The sequence below is a fragment of the Limulus polyphemus genome, unplaced genomic scaffold (assembly GCF_000517525.1).
Source record: "Limulus polyphemus unplaced genomic scaffold, Limulus_polyphemus-2.1.2 Scaffold9870, whole genome shotgun sequence".
Taxonomy (NCBI): domain Eukaryota; kingdom Metazoa; phylum Arthropoda; class Merostomata; order Xiphosura; family Limulidae; genus Limulus; species Limulus polyphemus.
In genome coordinates, this window is record NW_013675480.1 from 7,714 (window position 1) to 19,687 (window position 11,974).

Genomic DNA, 11,974 nt, shown 5'->3' on the forward strand with positions numbered 1-11,974 from the left:
TAGTCGTATATAAAGGAAGGACACTATGTTAATATAATAATTTAAACTCAACAATGTTTTTTATTAATTATAATAAATGTAAGATAATGCATGTGGGTTATCATAAGTTCAATTATAAGTATAATTGGGATGGGAATAACCTTAACAGTGTTATGAAGGAAAGAGATCTTGGTGTAATAGTTGATCAGTCTCTAAAGTCATCCAAGCATTGTGCTGTTGCTAGTGTTAGGCAAGTATTGAATACAAGTCTAAAGTGGTTATAATTTTATTGTATAGGTCAAATTTGGAATATTGTGTTCAGTCTTGGGCTTCTTACCTGAGGAACGACATTGAAATGTTGGAAAGGGTTCAGAGAAGGGTTACTAGAATGTTGCCTGGGATGGAGAGGTTGTCATACAATGAGAGGTTGAAATCTCTCAAATTGTTTTCTCTTGAAAAAAGAAGAGTTAGTGTGGATCTGATTGAGATGTTTAAGATTGAATAGGGAATTGATAGTGTTGATGTATCATCTTTTTTCATATTTAACAGTGAGAATACTAGAACTAGGGGACACAAATATAATTTTGGCAAGGTAGGAGTCATCTTTAGCTAAGACAGTTTCATTTCTCTAACAGGGTGGTTGTCCTTTGGAGTGGGTTGCCTTTGGATGTTGTAGAGGCAGTAAATTTAATTCAGTTTAAGAAAAAGCTTGAGAAGTACATGAACGAAAAAGGCTTTAAGATTTAAAAAAAAAATTCTTTTGATTTACTTTAGAGGATGAAACAGTTGAAATGGACCAATAGTTCCCATGTTGTCCTAAAACATTGTTATGTTAAACAATAAGAACCACTCCAGTTACAGTATATATACCGTTATTGGTCCTGGTTGTCAACTTATTGTGATAATGGATAATGTCTGTGGTAATAGCACCCACATGAGTTGGGGATATCCTATCTATCAGCCATCATGAAAAATTATAAAAATTATATAAAATACTAAATAGAACAGACACATTATCCATTATGACAACAAGTTGATAACCTGGACTGGTAAAGGTAATGCGAGATTTAATTCATTATTGTTTTATAGTGTTGATTGAATCACCTATAAACAATTAATGTAATCAGTAGTTCGTAAGCTATTTATTTATATACATATATAGATAGATATGAACTGTAACTAGATGGGTTACTATTATTTCAGTACTTAAAACATATATATAATTTAAATACTGAAACAATAGTAACCCCTCCACTTATAGTTTATATATAGATATATACGTAAAAGCCACTATCTGTTTGTATTGCCCAGTTTGTTGCTAACACTCAAAGTGCCTTGGTGGTCAGAGCACCCGAACCTCAAGCAGAAGACTCGCAATTAAATACTAGTACAGTTGGGAATTTATTTAGATTTTTTTTTATTGATAAGTAATCATGTTTAGAGCAAGCTCTTTTAATGTTTGGATAAACAGGAATATCATGAGATATTAAATTAATATTTGTTAACAGTGGATGTCAAAGTGGCTCGGTGGTCATGTGGAAGTCTTGTGTTTAAATCCTAACCCCAGTCGAGTCAGGATTTTATGTTAATTTTGTATTTTATTTTATAAATGATCATACTTTCAGCAAGCTCTTTAAAAGCAATGCATATTAAATCAACAAGTTGAGATACTGTTTAACATTAGTATTAAAAAATGGCATGTTTACAGCATCAAGACCCCTGAGATACTCATTTCAAGTAAACACTTCTAACACCATCTATCAAATAAATTCTAAACTAAAAATTGTCCAGAAACAGTTCGAGAAAGAAAACATTGCTTTGGAAGAGAAAGAAAAGTAATTGATGACAAGATCGAGAAAGTTCGGGAAAAATTAGGATAAATAAAGTGAAGAAGACAAATTCATGCTGAAAGACATACAAATGGATACACCAGCTGGTTGTTAACATAACATAATCAATAACAGGTGTTAATGAAGTGAGATCTTTGTGACTATAATTTTTAAATGATAGGATTTAAGGTTCTCAATTACATCTTACGATATAATTATTAAAGTATCTCTGAACTGAACAATTCATCTTTTATGTTTGTCATGAGTTTGATTATTGTCATAATACAATATATGTTTCTCTACAAATGTGGGAGATGAGACTTACCCCAGGTTCAGAAATAGAGATTGTAGAAGGAGCAACAGCAACATTCACCAGCTGGTAATCTTCTGGTGGAACCAATGCTACTAATTCATCTATTGCACAATTCAGGACATCAATACCAGTAGCTTTCAGAGTTGGGGTGGTGCCAAGATAGTGGGCCTTCAGTCGTTTCTTGGGCTCCTCCATCGGGGTTGGAAAAGACTTAGCTGCAGGAAGTCAACAAAAATACTTTCATGTCTACACAAGTTCTTTTTACAGCTTTAAATTAAACTCTATACATGACTATACTTGAGTAAGAGAAACTATAATAGAGAAAGACTTACACAAAAGTATAAACACTGCATCTTTAAAATAATAATAATGGTCAAATAAAAACTGAGAATCCAGGAATTCATTACATTAATGACAACAGGGATGAGTTGATGTTATTATGATGTTATTGGGTGATCATTAAAAATGGAGAGGCTTTCTTTAATAAAGAGTTTGTAATCTGTGATTCCAGAGTTGAGAATTTTAAAGTTTTCTAGAAGTATGAGGTGGTTGTTATTCTCACTGTCCAATTGGATACAAGACTTTGGTGGATTACCTAGCTTACATTGGCTTCTTGCTGAAATTCCCATGTGTTCGTGTACATGTATTTGTAGGTGACGTGTAGTTTTATCAATATAGGTGGCTTTACAGCCACCACAAGTGTATTTATATACAACCCACAAGAGCATAGGAATGGGTAGTGTCTTTGATTTTAAACATATTTTGAATTCTAAATGTTGACGTAAATACTAAACGTAGCTTAATTTGTGGGAAATTTGTTTTGATTATTTTTTTTAATTTGATATTTGAGTTTAAAACTTTGTTTGCCAATGAAAGGAGTGATAAGAACTAGTGGATATTTTGTAACAGTGTGTGATTTTTGGTAGGTTCTATTTTATTTGGTAAGAATGTTCATGTGATGAGTGTAAGAAATTAAGGGGATAACTGTCACTTTGTAAATTGTTATGAATTTTTAAAATTTCTGAGTGAAGACAGAAATAGTCAGAACAGATATTATAGACTATGTTCAGAAGATTTGGAACAAGGTTATGTTTGAAGGAGTCTGGATTAAAACTGTCGAAATGAGTGTATAAGCCAGTAAATGTTTTCTCATGGTAAGTAGATGTGGCAAAGAGATTGTTTATTTGAACATCTAAAAAAAGCTTAAGTTATTGTTTTCTTCCATCTTACATGTAAAGTTTATACATGGATGTTGTGACTTTAGGTATTCTAAAAACTTCTTGACGTGATGAGTGTTGTGGAGAAGTAGAAAATTATCATTAACGAGCCTTCTGTATAATACTGGTTTGTAATACAGGGGCAATTATCCAGCCATTGATGTTTGAAATAACGTAGAAATATATTTGCAAGGGTTGAATCTAAAGGTGATTCCATTGCTGTTGATAGAATTTAAGAAAATTCTGAAATGTCTGTTTTTAAAGATGTTTTTTGGTATTACCGTGTTTTTAATATTTGTTACAATCCTTGACTTAATTTGACTTAATTTAGTATACAACCCATAGAATATTATATTGCCAAAGATGTTAGAACAGCACGTGTATAAAAATTTGTTAAGTTTCCTCACTGTAACTTGATTTTCTGGTTTTTGTATAATTAGTTCATGGTCATTATTGTTTTAACTTGTCTAGTATTTCATTTCACATATTTAACCAGTTACAACATGAAATGCATGGTTCAAATAAACTGCTTGTTTGTATAAAAAGTTTTTCTAGTGAAAAATAATTGAAACTACAAAGATGCTCACATTAATATATTTTTGCAACATGGAGAGTCTAGACCATCCATCAGGTAGTGTTTAAATTATATTTTATTTAATTGGTGTAAACTAGGTCCAGATTATCTTTGATTTAGTGAATTGTATAATGCAGTGTTGTACTGAATTACCGACTTTTGTGTGTATAAAGATCTTTGTTGTGTGTATTTATAAGGGTGTTTCTGTCTTTAAATCTACTATTTTGTTATTGCTTTATGCAAGTTGTTCATTGTGGTAAACAAATGATATACTCAAATATTTATCATATAAAAGATTATGTATAGAAACTACAAGGACATTATTTCATCTTCAATTTTGTTATTCATTTATGTAAATGTTTCATTGTTTTTATAAACAATATTCAAATATTTATCTACTAGAAGATAATGTTTAGAAACTACAAGGACATTATTTCATCTTCAATTTTGTTATTCATTTATGTAAATGTTTCATTGTTTTTATAAACAATGTTCAAATATTTATCTACTACAAGATAATGTTTAGAAACTACAAGGACATTATTTCATTATTTTAATAAACAAATGTGTTCAGATATTTAATTAATAGAAAATACAGTAATATGATTTTACAGTATTTATGACTTATAGTCATGTAGATCTCATGATTATTTGTTATTGTATTTAGATTGATCCGAATAACGAAGATGAAACTTCACGTCGCATCAAGAAAGCTCTAGGAGACTTCACCCATGTTCAGCAGTATCTCATACAAGATCCTAAACACCTGATTGGTATATCGCAGTCAGTGACGGCATCCCAACCTCTCCTTGACCCTAACACAGCTTCCTCCAATATTGATGCTCATCTGCAAACTAATGCTCCCAAAGCTAGTATTAATGAAACAGGGATAGACTCTTCTTTTGTGAAAACAACTGTTGACAACAGCTATGTTGAAAGTGTTCCAAAAGAACCTCGAACTTTCAATGGTCAACACAAAGTTGATAGCACTTCAGGTGCTCTTCAACAAAAGTCTCCAAATTCGGTTAAGTTCAATGCACATTCTAAAGAAATCACTGTAAAAGTAGAGGAAGTTGGAAAGAATTCTCAACTACAACCTTCTCCTCATGTTCCCAGTAAGGTTGTAACAACACCTCCAGCTCCCTGTGTTCCAGTCAACAGGGTAGAAGAGGATTACAAGGAGAGAACAAGTAATGAACACACTACCTCACTGCAAGTTAAAAATAAACCCTTTCACGAAAGTTCTGTTTCAAATGGAAATTGCCACTTACCAAAATATAGAAACAAGTCCAACAGAGATCACAAGAAAGTTAACTTATCTCACTTACAGGTAATTCATATTATTCTGTTTTTAATGGTTAGTGTTTGGACTAGTTTTGGAAGATTTTATTGATCATGATTTATAAGATGTAACTGGAGAGAGTTTGAGTTTTCCTCCTAGCCATAAAGTTTTAAAATCTATTCAAAAATGTATTATAGGAAAAGGCAGGCATACTTAGACAGCAGAATACATAGCCGTGATAAGAATTACTTCAAAACAGAAATATCTACATATTTTTTGTTAATTGTTCAGTAACCATAACAATATATTTCTTTCAACTGTGAGTACTGGTTTTTTGGCACACAAATCCAGTGTCTGTGTGTAAAGAGTAAGATTGACTGATCATCCAATAGTTGGAATAGTTAAACACTTTTTTTTCATTCTAGTGATCCTTTGATCAGCAACTGGTTGGATCAGTTAAGAATTTTTATTATCTTTTGATCATCCAAAGGTTGGATTAATTAAGGATTTCTCATTTTTTGATCCTTTGATCAGCAACTGGTTGAATTGGTTAAGTTATTATTATGATCTTTTTGATCATCCACAGATTGGATTAGTTAAGCACTTATCTTTTTTTGATCCTTTGATTAGTAACTGGTTGAATTGGTTAAGTTTTTATTATGATCATTTGATCATCCACAGGTTGGATTAGTTAAGCAGTTTTTTTTTGATCCTTTGATCAGCAACTGGTTGAATTGGTTAAGTTTTTATTATGATCTTTTGATCATCCACAGGTTGGATTAGTTAAGCACTTATCTTTTTTTATTATTCTTTGTTCAACCATTGGTGTTCAGCTATTTCTAGTCCGTAAGTTTGAGAATTTTACATTTCTTCTGATGACAAATAACCACTTGGAAATAGTTTTAATTTCCAGTGTTTTAAGGGTGATATAAAACTGCTCTGTATCAGTTTTTTTTCACCTTTTCCTTGTTTTACTCTACATTACCTAATCATTATTGGGAACCATTATAACAGTTGTAATGCTGAAGACATCATTAGGTGGTAACAACAAAGCATTAGTATGAAGGAGTGGTTAGTGAGTCTAAGTGTAATGTAACTGTACATTTAAGCTAATTCAGGCTTGTGAAGCCACACAGTAAACATGCTTCTATAAATAGAAACTCTTCAGACTTTCTCATACTACAATATAGTTGCATAAGCTACAACCTTCCTAGAAGGAGACAGTGGTTCTGTGATCTTACACTTGAGGCACGTTGATGTTTCTGTTAGAGAAACAAACTGTTTATTAATCACCTTATACTTGTGTAATTGATAAAAAGGAAAATTGGATTTTTTGTTGATTGATATGTATATTTCAATGATAAATAATAACTTAATTATTAAAAACATCTTAAGTTTTAAATCACATCTTGAGAAAAGAAATTATCAGAGCATCCAGTTTATCTTAAAACCAATTTGTACAAAATCAGTATAATATTCAGTTAATGGTAACACCTGTTGTAGAATATCTGTGTTGCTTAACATATGACAGATGTATCATGTTAATGGTGGAGGTGCGTAATACATTTGTGTCGAAGAAATACTGTTAAATTAAACATAGAGAAAATAGCCATGGTGCTTAACATATGACAGATGTATTATGTTAATGGTGGAGGTGTGTAGTACATTTGTGTCGAAGAAATACTGTTAAATTAAACATAGAGAAAATAGCCATGGTGCTTAACATATGACAGATGTATTATGTTAATGGTGCAGGTGTGTAGTACATTTGTCTCGAAGAAATACTGTTAAATTAAACATAGAGAAAATAGCCATGGTGCTTAACATATGACAGATGTATTATGTTAATGGTGGAGGTGTGTAGTACATTTGTCTCGAAGAAATACTGTTAAATTAAACATAGAGAAAATAGTCATGGAAATCAATGAACATAAACTATTATGTTATATACTTTTCTTTAGAGATATGTTTATGCAAAGTGGTATATTGATGGCAAGTAAAGACTGGAAAATGATGATAATTGTCTAAAATAAGATGGAGTTGGTTCTCATGATAAGGCAACACATTTGAAAATGAGTATATTATGAGGTTAGGCTCAACCTGAATAATGTAGCTAGTATTACATTGGAAATTACACTATTATATTGCTTTGTGTGTGTATCAGTGTTTTATGTTCACTAGGGGAAGTCTTGTGATGGAAATCATGGAGAAGTAGAACACATACTGAAGGTAAGCTTATTGTCTGTGTGTTTGTGTGTTTTTATGTTCACTTGGGAAAGCTTGTGAAGGGAACCATGGAGTAGAACACATCTGTAGATAAGGTTATTATCTGTGTGTATTTTATGTTCACTAGGGGAAGCTTGTGATGGGGAACCATGGAGAAGTAGAACACATACTGTAGATAAGGTTATTATCTGTGTGTTTTATGTTCACTAGGGGAAGCTTGTAATAGGAACCATGGAGTAGAACACATACTGTAGATAAGGTTATCTGTATGTTTGTATGTGTGTGTGTGTTTTATGTTCACTAGGGGAAGCTTGTGATGGGAACCATGGAGAAGTAGAACACGTACTGTAGATAAGGTTATTATGTGTGTGTTTTATGTTCATTAGGGGAAGCTTGTGATGTGAATCATGGAGAAGTAGAACACATACTGTAGATAAGGTTATTATCTGTATGTTTGTATGTTTTTTTATGTTATTAATTGTATTAATTATTGGTTTGTATTCTGTAAGAAATGATTGCATAATTTTCTGAAACCATTAGATTGCAAGAGAATTTTAATTGTTATTGGGAAATCCATCTTTAATATACAACTGAACTTTTTTCCACCTCCGCTTTATTTATGTTCCAAATATTTTCATGAAAGTGTCTCCTCTGTAGATGTATTCTATGTATTATAGTTTGTGTATATCACACTTTTTTTTAAATATTGTCATTTCATATTTGAGGGGTTTACAAAACTGTCTTTTTTGCAGTGTATATTGTGCATGAAAGCTGACCTAGTAAGAGTATTTTAAAATCACATGTAGTTTCTGTATAGTTCTCATCATTTTGGTGGAGAATCCTTGTACTCTGTGGTTTTGTTTTTTCTTGTTATTTTTTGAGAATGGTTCTTCATTGTATCTTTCCTAAATTTTTTTAAAGTCCTTGAAAATGTGCTATGTATGTATTCAGGTAGGCATTTTGTAGAAGAATCTGTCTAAATTCAGTTTTTTTGTGCCTGAGCACATTCTGCATATCCAGTGTAGTTGCATCATAATAACTTCTTCCTTGCAGACACAACTCAAGCTGTAGTTATTGGTTTCTTTTGATTTTTTTCTCTGTAGAGATGTGTATATTTCAATATTAGCAGAATGTCTAGGAAGACAAGTCTAGCATTATGGACACATGTGATGTAAATGATTGAATTATGTGTTGTGTTTATTGGTAAATGTGGGGTTGTGTTACTACCATTTGTTGATGTATTGTGTAGTAGGTAAACATGAATACTTTTTATGTCAACTTCTTGATGGTCAGAATGCTTTCATTGTAATTTGGTTTGTTTGTAGTTAACTAAAATACATTTAATATAAATATTTTACTACTTGGTTTTAGTACTCAGCTCTTTCCATGTTGTATTAGGAAATGAAACAAACACTGCCTCCACCTCTCAGTGCTATAGAGACACCACGGAAAGAAGAATCCCAGTATCGCTTCTTTCCCAGCAAGGAAAAACTGGTAAGTATGTCATTCTGGACATAAAACGTGCCTCTGTATTCAAGGTGAGTAATAAGCACAAACATGAAATATAAAATGTTCATCATTTATGACTAACTGGAAAATGAATGAACTGAATAAAAACTCTAAAGTTTAAATGAGTGTTGTGACGTTGCAATCATTAATATGTTCTTGAAAATAAGCTAATGGACAGAATTAATATCCTTAATTTGGTAAGCTGATAAAGATTGTCTCATCGTGTGACTTGAACAGCAATGCAGGAAGCTAATTTCATGTCTGTTATTACATTATGTGGCACGACAGCAATATATATATATAGAGTTAATTTCTTGTTTGTTGTCATGTTGTGTGGCTTGAATAGCTGGATAAGAAATTAATTTAATGACTGTTTTCATTTTGTGTGGCCTTAATAAAGATCTAAGGAGATAATCTGATGACCATTGTCATGTCTGGTGTCTTGAATAGAGGTTTAAGGACCTACTTTGATGACTTATCTCATTTTGTGGCTTGATGATAAGTTGTTGGTTGATATAAGAGCTGTTATAATGTAGCATTTTGTAGATGAGGATAAGTTGTTGGTTGATACAAGAGCTGATATAATGCAGCATTTTGTAGATGAGGATAAGTTGTTGGTTGATACAAGAGCTGATATAATGCAGCATTTTGTAGATTAAGGATAAGTTGTTGGTTGATACAAGAGCTGTCATAATGTAGCATTTTGGGGCTTGAGGATAAGTTGTTGGTTGTTACAAGAGCTGCCAAAATGTTGATCAATTCTGCAGTGTACCTGGCACTTTGATTGGAACCACCGCTTTGTCTAACTGATGCAGATTCCATTCTGGTAAATGCTAACCAATTAGATGTGGTTGAAGAGTTGTCTCCAACTACAACTTTGGGTAAGGTATAGGGATATTGGGAATAGCCATACTGTGGAGATTGTCAGTTTTTCCTGTTCAGCATGTGAAATGCATTCTGTGGAAAATTTAACCAGGGCTTGCCAGATTGAACCCGAAGAACAGTTGACTGCATAAGCACATGTTGAGGAGGGATGTATCTCTCAATGCACCAGTGATTTTCCGTGGTGTACTTTGGACCTGGTCTGGTGAGTTATCTCATGTGCCACTATGCAGACTTTCCTGTAGTACTAGGGATATAACTATTGCTGAGATACAAAAATTACTTGGTTGTCTTTAGTTGAAGTTTTCAAGATATTCCAAGGTTCTGTGTGATTTTTCATGGGTAAATGGGGTGACCCACATTGACTTGTGAATGGAAGGTGTCTGGTGGTTGGGTATATGAGGTGACCAATATTGATGCCTTTTGACTTCCACAGACAGATGAATGGAAGGTGTCTGGTGGTTCAGCATATTAGATATGTCTTCCAGCAAGAGAAGCTGGCCTATGAAAGATGGCCCAGAGCTACTTTCAGCACCTGAGGGGAGCTCTACATCATACCTTTTGGCCTGTGTAATGAGGATAGTTCATCAACAGGTTAACAGCAGAAGAAGGTGACATCCTTATTTCACCAGTTGTCAAGTGTTGTTTTACTTTAGGATGTACATGGAAAATATTGGGATAATCCCCTGGTTACAGTGTTGTTAGGATAGTTCATCAACAGGTTAACAGCAGAAGAATGTGACATCCTTATTTCACCAGTTGTCAAGTGTTGTTTCACTGTTGGATGTACATGGAAAATATTGGGATAATCACCTGGATACAGTATTGTTAGAAAGTTAAAAAGATAATGTTATGCGTAGAAAATTGATTTTAGTGTCACTAGAATTGATCGCTAGGCTTTTTAACATATACAAACACACGTATTGGTTGTTCCTGGTGTGTATTTTTCAATTGACTTTTCTACTTTATGAATATATAAGAATATTTGATGAGAATGAGTTGATTTAATACATCTTGTGGTCAAAGATTTTGAATGACTTGAATACTCATAACATTGTTTACATCTCGAATTTGTTTAGCTATGAATAATAGTTTTTGATGTATTAATTTTTATACAAACTGTGAAGAAACTTTTTAGTTGCCAAAGTGTTAATCAAACATGGGAGATTGGAGTTAAACAAAAACTGAAACCTAGTATTTAGTTTGTGTGCAAGAAGTCTTTCTGTATATTAACTTTAAAGTGTTTATTTGCATTTGATAGATAATCCATGGAACTATCAACCTGTAAGTTTTTTATATGTAATTACTCTTGCTAAGTAAAGAGGGGAAGGTGAAAACTTGGTAGTACAGCTTTTAAGAAGGTTCCTTTGTTTTAATATTGTAAAAAAATTATGTTTGGAAAAACTCTTGGTAACAACAACTTTTATTGGAGTTAATCTTTACAATGAAAATATGTTGTTTTTTCAAGATGAATTGTTTCCATGTTGTGAATATCTTATGTTAAGCTAATGCTCAATGTTTTTATTTAACTTATTTATTTTTCCAGGAACTGGGATCTAGAGAAGTCTCGGGTACTGAGGTAAAAGGTAATTGGTTTTAGTTATTATGAGATGTAGTATTAGTTTTAAACAGTTGTGGTGTTGTATTCTCAGATATGGTGTTAGTTGTAAGGAAGTATGTGTTATCATGCCCCTAGATACAGTGTTAGTTGTTGGGAAGTATGTGTTGTCATGTCCCCTAGATATAGTGTTAGTTGTAGGGAAGTATGTGTTGTCATGCCCCTAGATATAGTGTTAGTTGTAGGGAAGTATGTGTTGTCATGCCCCTAGATATAGTGTTAGTTGTAGGGAAGTATGTGTTGTCATGTCCCTAGATATAGTGTTAGTTGTATGGAAGTATGTGTTGTCATGTTGTAAGATGTTTTAGATGTAAAGCAGTGTATATTGTCATAGTGCAAGATGTTTTAGATGAAAAGCAGTTTATATTGTCACATTGTAAGATGTTTTAGATGTAAAGCAGTTTATATTGTCACATTGTAAGATGTTTTAGATGTAAAGCAGTTTATATTGTCACATTGTAAGATGTTTTAGATGTAAAGCAGTTTATATTGTCACATTGTAAGATGTTTTAGATGTAAAGCAGTTTATATATTTACACTTCTGT

At 32.5% G+C, this 11,974-nt stretch overlaps 1 protein-coding gene across 1 annotated transcript in view; it reads left to right on the forward strand.

Annotated features, from left to right (window-relative positions):
* LOC106476127 (AF4/FMR2 family member 1-like) overlaps positions 1–11,397 on the forward strand; it is a gene marked incomplete at both ends in the record, with an annotated part of 16,927 nt that extends 5,530 nt beyond the window's left edge. Inside the window, 4 exons of the mRNA XM_013936798.1 lie at positions 4,580–5,242; positions 7,376–7,423; positions 8,819–8,914; positions 11,358–11,397. Coding sequence (XP_013792252.1) covers positions 4,580–5,242; positions 7,376–7,423; positions 8,819–8,914; positions 11,358–11,397 — 847 coding nt within the window. The remainder of the gene's footprint in view (positions 1–4,579; positions 5,243–7,375; positions 7,424–8,818; positions 8,915–11,357) is intronic.
* Between the last annotated feature and the right edge of the window lie 577 nt (positions 11,398–11,974).